The following is a 12,495-nucleotide window of genomic DNA, read 5'->3' as shown; positions in this document are numbered from 1 at the left end:
GTAAGCATCCTTGCATGGTTGTTGTGGATTCAAGAAATTATATACTGTATATTCTACAGTATATTCGGTGTATACACTGGACCTCAAATTTTTATAACATAAAAAACGCAACAACAAATGTTCCTGTAAGTACCCAAGCAGCTACCTTTAGCATCTCTACTGTAGCACCCTTTGTCTTAATACTAAGTTAATACATAGATCTTACTAATATCTAAAAACAGTGACTGTAACCATGATGAGCAAGGTTGAACATAATGGTATAAAGACTGTTATATAAATAAAATAGGCTTGCCTAGTTTATATTAATGTAAAACATATTTGAAAGACACACATCTCTCTCTCTCATAACCCTCTTCTTTAATCCTTTCACTCACTTCATGATGGATTTCTGTCTTTTCACTTCTTTTTAGCTCTTTGTCATCCATATGTTTCTTTCTTTCATGACTTCATCTACTCCTTTCCCTTCCACAACATATTTTTCTCTTTTATTTGTACCTTCCATTCCCATAGTATTTGATTTTTCTATTCTTTTTGGTAAAAAAAAAATGGAAATCATCCTTTATTTTCATAGTATCCTGGAAAATGCAGAATTAAGTTGTCTTTCAAGCTTTCTATACATACACAACACTGAATAGTTTTGCACGTATGGAATATTTTGATTCCTGAAGTAGCTAACAAGACATGACGAGCTAACTCTAGAAAGAACTGCTTAAAAGATATTTACTGCTTACTCAAACCGGCAGTTCAGTTGTTTTAACTACCAAGCAATACCTCAGGCAATATTAAACAATCAACAGTTTAATTTTTGTATTTTTATCCTGATGCAACATTTATCTGTAAAATATGACCGTATTCAGTACTATGATTTGCTGATGTGATGCTCAACTTAAATACTTAAAGACACTAAAGAGAAACCAGCATTTTTTTGCCAGCATGTGATGATGTGAGGTGCTTTATTAGATCAGAATTAAAGTTTCTTAATCTAGCGACAAAGTCACTGCACGGACTTTTGTTTACACTGTAAAAGACTTTCTGCTCGGAGCCTCGGACTGACTGTTCGTGCTTGTGTATGAACTCTGCTGCCTCTGGTTGGCTAACAATGGAAATTAAGCCAATCATCATAAGCTATGTGGTTGTCCCACCCCCTCTAAGACACACACACCAATCATCATCAGATATGTGTCTCCCACCCCTAAACACACGCAGAGAAAAACTCATGTTTGTGAGTGAGAGGGAGGGAGGGGTCCGCCCTTCACTTTCTCCGATTGGTTTAGACCACGATCTGTGTGTGTTTCTAATGTATATCAGCGCTCCGGCAGTGATAATGTGGGTTTGGAATGATTCGTAACATTTGAGTGTAACGAGTAACTATGCAGCACATAAAAAATGTATTGGAGTAAAAGTATTAAACTCATCGAAAATATGTACTGAAGTAAAAGTGGAAGTAGGAGAAAAAATAATACTTCAGTAGAGTACAGATACTGTCTTTTAGTACTTAAGTACAGTAGTGAAGTAGTTCTACTTCGTTACTATACATCTCTGCACATGTTCAACTTATTTCCTTCTTTTGCAGCCACTCTTCGTTCACATTTCTTGCAAACTGGATATGCATCTTCAAGGACAACCCTACATTAGTTTTTTGGATACGCAAAGCATTCCTATACTGCAGATTTAACTTTTTCCGGCAGGGGATAGAGGTTAGAATTTGTAGTCGCTGACTCTGACATTTTCTTTGTGGTACATAAACGAGTAAAGTCTAGCAGTCACATGGAATGAAGTTGCATATGCGCAGCAGCGCAGGTCAGATCTCCTTTATTTTATTTTGTTTCCAAAACCATAGATAAGAAAAAATTCACGGTATGATAATGTGCTATTTTATGATATACCGCCATATCCGTATACTGTTACAACCCAAATGTGTTTGTCTGAAATATAATGGACATATTTATCTAAAAGTAGGGCTCGGCGGTATGAGCAAAAATTCATATCCCAGTATATTTTTGAGGGATGGCGGTATTCGATATATATCCGGTATTTTTTACAAAAAGGATAAAAATGTTACTTGAAAGTCAAAGCCTTTATTTAAAAAGTTTGCATAATCTTTGTGGCCGAAGTTGTACCATAAAGTTGTAAACACTCCCCAATAAACTATCTTTTCCACTTCAACTCAAAACAAAAATTAATGCTATACCATACAGTACCATATAAAAAAATCATCTTTGTTAGAGCCTTTATCTTACCCGAAATGACTGTATGCTCATGTTCTTGATGGGTGGTGAATGTTTGTCATACCAAAGTTGTTTAGCTGGGTTTAGTTGACTTTATATACAAACCAGTGAATTTCTTAATCATTTCTTTTTTAACCTTGCTTTGTGCACATCGGCATTATCATGTAATATGTTCTTTAATCTATAATATAATTATAATTATAGAAAAGTGTCCTGCCAATACTATTGAAATTATTAAATCCATAAAATTAGAAATGCACAATTCTCATTAATATACTGAACTGTCTGTAGCATTAAGATTTGTGTTCACAGAAATTACTAAAGTATTCAAAGCTCTTCATTAGAACGGTGTTACAGTCCTTTAGTCCTTACGATGTATTCCAGTCACAAACATTGACAAAACTTAAAAAACATATAATCCAAAATAATAAAGTTTAAACAACAGTTACGGTTCTGAAATCTGATTGGTTGAGTGCTACGTGCAAACTGAAACTAATGCACACACATTCAGCACTTTTAACCTGTCTCTGTTTCATTCACACACATCCGCCCTTATTATTTCTCACTAATAATCTCATTAATTCACACTTATAACAGCACAGTCATTCGTTACTTATTCTAAAGTGACGTTTTAAAATTAAATAACGGAGACTTGTTTGTGACTGTTATATTGGGCTTTGAATCTGAGGAAAAAGTTGCCCACAAAATAAAACTCCTCCGGAGTTTCTGTTTTATCTATGCACTTGTCCGGTCGAACTGATGTATAAACGCAGTATCACTCACCTGATATTGCTATAATAGTGATGAGGAATAACTGCAATAGCGTATTAGATAAATAGGTGTTGTGATGGAAAGTCAGACATGTTGTTGGGACGGAAGCACACATATGCAGCTGTAAATTAATTCCAATGATCTCTCTGTAAAAGCAGATTGAGGAGACATTTTATTATTCTCGAACTCAATTATTACAAGTCTCCAAGTGCAATGCAGTTTTTGAATGTCTACATTCATGAGGCGCATCCAAGGGCTCGCACAGTGTATGCGCATGTGAGTCGCATCAAACCATATCGATATGAATGGTATTGGCTAATTCCGCATTGCGTCGGGAACCCATATCGATACATCCCCTAAATCCCTATATACCGCCCAGCCCTATCTCAAAGTGCTTGAGGGTGAGTAAATCATGGGGTAATATTGATATTTGGCCGTAGTATCCCTTTAAGGTGTGCCCCCAATTCAAGGGCTGCAGTGCTCCTAGAGCTCTAGGTTTAACACAAATTGACTTAAAATATTTTTGTTAAACAATTGGGCAGACAAAATCAGATTCAATATAGGATGAAATCATTAAACCTAACACATGAACTGAGTTCCATAAAAGTAAAAACAGTAGATGCTCTAAGTAGTGCCATCTAGTGGCTATAATTTAAAATGAACGCTGTGCCACATTAGTTTATTTGATATTTCAGCCTGCTCATTTGCTTACTCATTTACCATGAATTATACTCTGTATCTAAAGCATTTTCGGCCTACCATCTTTCAACTGTGAATGATGAAACTTTAAATTTTGAAATGTTTAACCAGTTTATGTTTGGCATTCAGACCAAACTTGCACTGGCCTGCTTATGTTGTTTGCTTTGGGTGTGGAAGTGAGACATGCAGTGGTCAGATTTATATTCTGTTTTTTATTGTTTAATCTTTAGGTTTCAGAACTGATATTTATATTTAGATATTTTCGGCTTTCTTATACAGATTTTCAGAGAATTACAATGGTCCATGAGCACATTTGGTCAACTTAAACTTACTTTATGATGTCATTGGCATGTTTGATGATAAAGGTGGCAATACAAAACAGATCAGTGCATCATGTGCTTCAGTTGAGCAAAAACGCTCAAGAGTTATTGCTGTATGTAATAAATAATGCACAGTCGCAGTTATTTTGTGATGAATGACTGTCCAGCTATTTTGCACATAAGTAATTGGACACAATGTTTTGATTTAATAAGCTTATATATTTAATTAGTTATTGATTTATTTGATAAAAACACACTTCTGTAGGACTGATCTCTATTGAGGGGTATGAGACTGCTGTATGGCATTGACCAATCAGAACAGATTATTCCAGCTGCATTAAATAATGCAGTGATTGACCAATCAGAATTGAGTACTGTAGATTCCAGTAAAATAACAAACACTAAAGTTGGTAATGAAATGGACCTCCATTTGTTATCAATATCAGTCTTTTAAAGTAGAGATAAAAAAGAAATCAAAACACTGCACAGCAACATTGCATTTTCTAAGAACAAGCCCTCATTTATTTATAGAGCTTTCTGTCAGACACTTCTCTCACTACAGGTTTTTTAGCACATAGCTAGCAATGTATTTGACAGCCAGCGTGGTCTCCTCACAAGTGGGCTTGATCTGAGATTCAGGGAGCAGGAAACCGTAACGCCCGGTGTCACGCAGCTCAAAGGTGTATGAATACTTGATGCCCTGGTCATAGGCCCAGTCATCAGATCCACCAGCAGCAGGGTCTGCAACGAGAATACTCGTAAATAGACAGCATCTTATTACTTTTTATTCAATACTAAATGGTATTGATAAAACTAATTGAAATGTGATATTTTGCTCAATGTTTGTGTAGTAATTTAAAAAGTAAATACAGGAGAACATTATCAACATTAACAAACATGGCTTCTGGCCATGTACTAGGGATGTTAACAATTAATCGATCTTCGATTAATTGTCGATAAGAATTAAATTGATAATACTTAACGATTGTCGAAAAAGCAAGCACGTGTGTACAGCGCCTACGCAAAACACATACACAGCCGGTAAAAAAAAATAAAAAAGCTTGCAGAAGTTAAACTAGCCATGATCACAACGATGCTCGATGCCAAACACACACCTGGGCTTTTTAACCTCATTTGAGACTAGGCTGGCCGCTAACGCAACAAAATGGCATCCGCAGTGGATCTGAGAGGGCCAGATGCCGAAAATCCAAATACGGTTAGAATACTGAAAGCAAAGACCCTCTTCAGGGAAGCCTGCAAGATTAGCATATTAGCATAGCAACGCTGCTAACGCTGCTCTACACAGGGAAGGAGACCAGAAGTCGTTTTTAATGAACAGATTAAAATGTAATCTTAAATTTTGGCAAGAAACTAAAATGTAAACTGTAAATGACTGTTGTTACACTCTGAATGGCTGCAACATGTATCATTGATCATCATTATTGACTGGCTGAGGTGCTACACACTAAACACTGTTGGGGTTTTCTAATGGAAAGTTGAAGTCTTCATAATATAAGCATCTTTGCTGAAAGTACGCCACAGGTCTAAAGCTGAGGTGACAATGGGAAAAGTACCCTTCGTGTGCTCCTTGGATATAATTACAACAAGTGGTGTATCAATGACTCGGAAAGTGAGGTGAACAACTAGAAAAATAACACTTGATGATAATGAAACTTTTATTTTGTCATGAACGCACGGACTTTCATGCGACTGTGCAAAGTGCCCATATGAGGTGTAGTTATACTGTGTCATTATATTTCATTACGAGATTAAATTGATGATTTTTATCAAAAAACCAACTGAATTGACTCATTTTACAATCCCCCTAGCATGTTGTTTAGACAAAATAAAATCTTTTAATTTGCATGAGGAAGCTGGCGTTTTTACGCACACTTTTATGTCATTGGCTAAATGCCACTGCTCTAAAGGCTTATTGCACTATTACTGTTAACGATAATTCCATTAATTGATCGTTAATTTAAACAATCATCGAATATGAGAAATTGCATAAATTGACATCCCTACCATGTACATATATTGGATTCCTTATACTCACAAATGGTGACAGCGCCAGGTCCATATTCATATTTGGTGCCATACAGGCTAGTCAGGGCTGCAACAGCTCCCTTAGCCACACTGAGCTGCAAAAAACAGACATAAGTTACTGGTAATGTCAGTAAGCCATGCCACCTTCCCTGTTTACCATTTACATTTTCTCCATAGACTTTTTAGAATGGATTTTAATAAAAGATCATTAGCAGAAAACCAAACCAGCGAGTTTTAAAATAAAACACATCATTGAGAAAACTTTTATTTGAATCCAGGTGTATATGAAAATCTGGAAAAGACTGTCTAGATTAAATAGACATTATTACTTTCTTTAGCCTGTAGTTCAAAATTTTAATTGTGCGCATTCCGACTTATTTCGACAGCACGGGTCACATATGTATGTTAATAAAAATTTGATTATTACAAGTAGGTCTTTTTACAATGCTAAAATGAATTATCTCAGCGAAGATGCACTATTATAGTGTATGTGTGTGTGTGTGTGTGTGTGTGTGTGTGTGTACTGGTACCAGTTCTGAGTGGTGAGCAGCCAGTTCATATTTGTAGGAATAGGGGAAAAGGAGCAGTTGAGAATATGAATGGACGGTCAGGTAGGCCTTAATGATGGACTTGTTGCTGCGAATGAAGTTGGCCAGATTCTTGGACTCAATCTCAGACTCTGGACGGCTTCCGCAGTAGGTGTCACTGCAAGGGTTGCTGGAAGCTCCGGTGGCTTGAAAATGAAAAAGTAACAAATGTTTTCCTTTTTGTAATATGTCATGATAGTTTGTCATGACAAAACAACCTAATATAGGACTCCTATACCATTGCACATTATAAATAAACTTCAGCAAGGACCAGCATGAATTGTGAATGGTTATGTTGGTGAATGATGGTTTGGTGCAGGTCTAGACAAGGCAGTCATGTTTGAACAAAAAACTTGGCTTGTCAAGACTGGTTGACCAACATGGTGTTTCTGCTGGTGACCACTAAACTCCTAGTTGTTAAGATAGTGGCTACATACGCAGATAAGTCGACTTTAAGGAATAAATAAACTTGTTGCATAAGCAAAAATAGTATGCACTATGATATTTAAAGAAAGCATGTACTCACTGCACCATCCAGCATCAAAGTTTCTGTTGGGGTCAGTGCCCACACAACTGCTGCCACTATATAGGGAGCGGGTTTTTCTCCACATCCTGTTCTGAGGGCCGAAACAAGACCTTTCAGATCAGAAGTTTAACCATAGCAATTTAGAGTATGTCTTTTGGCACAAACAATATAAACATACATTGCTCCAGGTGTATGCATAGCCATCAATGTTGAAGATGGGAAGAACGAAAAAGTCCATCTTATCAAGAAGGTTGGTCATCTCAGCATCACTGCCATAGGTAGACAAAGCCTGAGAATGGAGTAAATACATATGAATGGATCTTCTGAAAGAAAAAGAAAGTAAGAAAGAAAGAAAAGTGGATTGTGTACCTCCTGGACAAACCACTGGCAGAAAGCAGGACTGATCCACTCTCTAGCATGAAAGCCACAGTCCATGAACACAGCTGGCTTACCAGAGCCTGTCTTCTTACCAACCTATGAAAGAAAACGTTTAACAAAATAATGCTTTTTTATTTTAGTAGTTAAAAGTTAGTGGCTTTCACGTGTTTTTAATAGTAAAATAACATAACACAACATTACATTACTCGACTCGTGCACATAAATGCTGCGCTCTTTAAATCATGCTTACTTGATCATAAACTTTAATCTAAGCATAAAGGCAGAAGTTTACCCTCAGAAGGTTCATGGGACGTCCTTCAAAAGTGTTTCCAATCACCTCCCTGGTGATCAGTTCGGGATTGGCAGCACTGATGGAAATGGCCCAGTCATTGACCTGAAGGTGCGAATTAATACATTATACATCCAAAATGAAACGAAAATGCTTATTGGTAATTACAAGTCCATTGTGAATTCTTACTGTGTCCCAGCTGTTGTATTTCATGTAGTCATGAGCCTTTGTGACCCTCTTGTTGTCCGTCTGAGCATCCACAGCCACCTGAAGATCTTCAATCAGGACCCTGAAATAAAAGTTTAATTAAAGTTAGCTGGTTACAAAGCACACTAGCAAACGTTTTTGGATACTTGCCATATTCTGATTCCTTTATTGGAATTATATTAATATCTGACACTTTGTGAGCTTGACACAAACTTACTCAACCTCCATGCCACTCTGGTGTAAAATGGTGGAGACCATGGAAAGTTGGGGTGCAGGAACCTGAATGTCAACATTCATGCCAACGGTCACAATTTCAGCACTGTCTGGTTTCCAGAAATCCACCTGCAGAGGGTGCAGTTTGATTTACTGAGATATGCATGTACACTCTAAAAACAGTGTGAGGTTAGGTTGTGTTATCCTTAACAAGACACATCTCTGTGTTATTATTGGAACAACACATTTTGTGTTGTTTTAACACATCTTGTTGTGTCCGTTTTATTTACTTGAACACAAAATCAATACAAAATGACACATAATGTGTTACATAACATAAAAAAAATAACAAATCCTTTCTGTGTAGAACTGTCTTAATACAACAATCCGGTATCTAATTTAATTGTGTTTGGTTATGAATTAGGTCTGGTACCCAATTTATTTACTAGTAACATTGTTAAGAGCAAATATTTTTTTGTTAACATTAAAGAAAATAAGGCTAGTTATGAGGAGGTAGTAAGTTAAGGGTTCAATAATGTATCTGTTCAGAGAGATTATGTTTGTTTTAAATGGATATTCAAAACAAAATATTTTTGGGGAATTGTTTTCTCCTAAACTAAAATCTTTCTAAACTATAGAGTTGTTTATTGTTGTTGGGTAAATATAAATGAAGATCAATATAAACCAAAAGAACAAACAGTAGGTTTGGATAGGATGTCACATGTCATTAAAATGTTACCAGTTGTTTAAATTAAACATGTTTAAAATAGGGATGTTCATTTCAGTTAATTTTCCCGACCGACAAACGCAGCTTGTTAACCGAACATTAACCGCTGCAACACATAAACTTCAGGATTTAATTTATAATTGGTTTTTAATTTAATTTGGAACAGGATTGATATCCGATTGATATATTTGTTTTTTAAACCATTGTCGCTTGGGTTTGGTGTTAGATTTGTGGTTAGATAGACTTCTCCGTGGTTTTTTTTTTCTATTTTTAAACCATGGTCGCTTGGAGTTTGTGTTAGAAAAGGGGTTTGGGTTATGATGTAATTTTATTTAAAAAAAAATTTTTCTAAACCCAAATACAAGCAACAATGGTAAAAAAAACAGAAAAAGAGAAACCAATACATAAAACGACATGAAAAGATGCGCCTTGTTAAGTTGACGGGAATGACTGGCGTATCATATGCATGCAAAATAGGAATTTGGCATATGTATTGCATGACTTTTCACACTGCCTGCTATTTATACGCAAATCTTGAGAATGGGCTGGCAGTACAAATTATTTCTCATAATAGTTACTTTACCAGACCGTCAGGGCAGCACTGATTCACATCATTTACAGGACATTCACAAATTAAAGGACAAGTTCGGTATTTTACACTTAAAGCCCTGCTTTCAGACTGTCCACGATGAAATAGAACGGTTTTGACTGAAATTTGAACATATGATGCTGGCCCGAGAATTTTCGTTTTTTTGTTGTATTACCTCCCACCTCCACAATGACTGCATAGGTGCACCGGAACAATCCCTCCCAAAATGCACCAAACCCTCGTTTACAGAGACGCAAAAGATGCTTTCCAACATGTTTTATCGTAGTTTTTGTCCAACTCCATTGACTTGTATTAGATATGCTATGAGGTACGGTATTACTCCGCGCCACGAACGTTGTTTGTATTCTTGCAATTGGCAAAGGTGGATTATCGCTACCAACTGGGCTGGAGTATCTTATTCAAGCTCTCAGTGGAAGAATGTACGGATGTGAGGCGTTTGGAAAAATAGGTCCACAAGTTTACAATGAATGGTAAAACAGCTGTTGGAAAGCATCTTTTGCAGCGATTTTTTTGTGAGCATATCAGTGAACACTCCTGACCACTCGGTGAGTTTCACGTCTTTGTAAACGAAAGTTTAATGCATTTTAGGAAGGATTGTTCCTGTGCACCTATACAGCCATTGTAGAGATGGGGGCTGATACAACAAACACCCGAAAAATCTTGGGCCAGCATCATATGTCCAAATTTCAGTCAAAACCGTTTTATTTCATCATAAACAATCTGAAAACAGGGCTTTAAGTGTAAAATACCAAACTTGTACTTTAAGTATAGAAAAGTGGAAATAATTCTATAGCACGTGTCGACACACATTGTGTGTTAACCTTTTTTTTTAACTGATAATATTAATCGGTCATAAATTCTTACCTTCGGTTAACAGTTAACCAGTCAATATGAGCATCCCTAGTTTAAAACTTAAAATGTATTGTGTTCTGTATCTGTATAAAAAAACATAGTTTAATGGGTTTACAGTTTTTCAAAACTTTGTTTGTTTCATAATTGTTTTACAGTGTAAATTCTCCAAAGGAATTTAAATTGTGTTTGTACAGAAAATGTTTTACTTAAGTAAAAAGTAATAACCTTAAAGGTGCATACTGGTACCTCAAAGGTACCGTCCCAGTGAAAACTTTTGTACCGTTTTTCTGAGAGTGTTTAGGCGACGTTTGCTATGTAAATGAGTGAATACTTTCTGTGATAATGTGTGTTGTGTGCATATTGAAATTACCTTAACATTGCGGCCCAGTTCCTTGATGATTGACACATGTTCATTAGTTTCAGGTTTCAAACGGAAGACTTTCTCTCTGTTAAGGTGTCAAAGTTAATGCCATCATAGATATTAGTTCCACATACTGACAGTTCTTTCCAAAAACGTTCCAATTAAGCATAAAGAGATCAAACTTTTACCCCACAAATCTGGTTTGCTCACAGAGAGCGACAGCCACCAATCCCAAGAGCAAAAGAACCTTCATCTTTTCTTGGTGAACATGTCCTTTACACAGATCTCACTTTATAATGCCTGGCCTTTAGGAACCACCCAATCACAAACAACCTGATTTTTTTTCATTTGCATAATTTACCCGTCATATATACTGTACAAGATCATTTTAGCTACTTTTGGTGACGGGGCTTTAAATGTAACTCTTTCAATCATTAACCTGTTAAGTTGGTTTCCAAACGTTCAAAGAGACTACAGGCTACCAGTTTAATACCTTGCTTTTATTTCAGCACTTTCTTCAACAAAGTCTCAAAAAAAAAAACTAGACTATTTATTTACAGCAGTTCATATGTTTACAAATTATTTCCATTAACTGTACAAAGAAAAAAAGGTTTTAACAGGCTAAAGTCAGGCCTTAAAACAAAACCTACACAATTAGTTAAAAAACAAACAAAATATTCATTATCTCTAAAGTAAGTAGTGTACAGTGTGTACAGGTTTTGCATTAATTCAGAACAGAAGTAGTTAATATCTTACGCTACAGCCTTCAATTTAATTTCCTTATCATACACTGTAAAAATTCCCTGTTGCACTTAATGTTTAAGTTTAAACAACTTGAATTTATTAGTCATTTTTTGACTAGTTCGAAGTTGCTATAAATTATAAAAATAAAGTTGAAATAACTTAAGCCCATTCAACTCCTCTTTTTTTACCAACTCCTTACCAGTCAAGAAAGTTGAAATGACTTGTAAATAAACTTAAAAATTTAAGAGCAACAAGGATTTTTTACGGTGTAGAAAAAGTCATTACAGTGAAACATTACAGTTTTACTAATGTAAATGTCAAGTATTTAAGTAATTCAGATTAAACTGTGTGTAAATGTGTGTAATGTTTGTACAATGTGTGTCTAAAATCTTACGTTGCTGTTCAACTGCAAAACAGATCTAGAATATGTAAAATATACATTCCTGATGTGGAAAACATAGTAAAAGGCATAAACTTTGCTCAGAGCAATAACAAAATATATATATATATATATATATATATATATATACAGAATCTCGAGTTTTGCAGCATTTGCTGAATTTCTGTAATTTTTCATACAGTACATATGGTCCATTGTTTCCTGTGTATCATTGCACAAATCCATGACTAATCTGTAGATACCAACAGCTGTTACATGCGCTTGGCAAGTCCATTTTATCAGTATGTGCATAGACTGGAAATCAAACTGCTGACCTTGGCACGGTTAGTGTCATGCTCTACCAGCTGAGCTTTAATTTGATATTATTGTTATTTTTTTAAACTAAATTTTCTTTTTGTTTCCACAACAATCTTTAAGACTTTGTTTTGGATGTTTTTAAGGGATCACAAATATATAATGCTTTTTCAATCACTCCTATCCAAGTAATTCCCAGATTACTTATAAATAAGATATAATAAAAAATGGTCTATATAATGA

The 12,495-nt window shown here is 35.6% G+C and overlaps 1 protein-coding gene across 1 annotated transcript; it reads right to left on the bottom strand.

Annotated features, from left to right (window-relative positions):
* Positions 1–4,512: 4,512 nt before the first annotated feature.
* On the bottom strand, positions 4,513–11,154 carry cpb1 (carboxypeptidase B1 (tissue)). The gene is made up of 11 exons (XM_055182444.2): positions 11,003–11,154; positions 10,824–10,899; positions 8,269–8,393; positions 8,034–8,133; positions 7,848–7,949; positions 7,547–7,651; positions 7,356–7,466; positions 7,178–7,268; positions 6,595–6,797; positions 6,075–6,159; positions 4,513–4,759 (listed from the first exon to the last, which is right to left on the bottom strand). The coding sequence occupies exons 1-11, from the start codon at positions 11,065–11,067 to the stop codon at positions 4,575–4,577; spliced, it is 1,248 nt and encodes a 415-aa protein (XP_055038419.2). The 5' UTR covers positions 11,068–11,154; the 3' UTR covers positions 4,513–4,574.
* Between the last annotated feature and the right edge of the window lie 1,341 nt (positions 11,155–12,495).

This window comes from Misgurnus anguillicaudatus, chromosome 25 (genome assembly GCF_027580225.2).
Source record: "Misgurnus anguillicaudatus chromosome 25, ASM2758022v2, whole genome shotgun sequence".
NCBI lineage: Eukaryota > Metazoa > Chordata > Actinopteri > Cypriniformes > Cobitidae > Misgurnus > Misgurnus anguillicaudatus.
The sequence above is the reverse complement of the archived record's forward strand: the minus strand, read 5'-3'. Positions and strand labels throughout refer to the sequence as shown.

Excerpts from the sequence above, each read along its gene's own strand:
- cpb1 (XM_055182444.2), bottom strand. The coding sequence starts at position 11,067 with ATGAAGGTTCTTTTGCTCTTGGGATTGGTGGCTGTCGCTCTCTGTGAG. Across the intron at positions 7,269-7,355 it reads ATGCATACACCTGGAGCAAT|AACAGGATGTGGAGAAAAAC; the intron begins GTATGTTTATAT and ends TTCGGCCCTCAG. Across the intron at positions 4,760-6,074 it reads ACCTGGCGCTGTCACCATTT|ACCCTGCTGCTGGTGGATCT; the intron begins GTGAGTATAAGG and ends TTCTCGTTGCAG.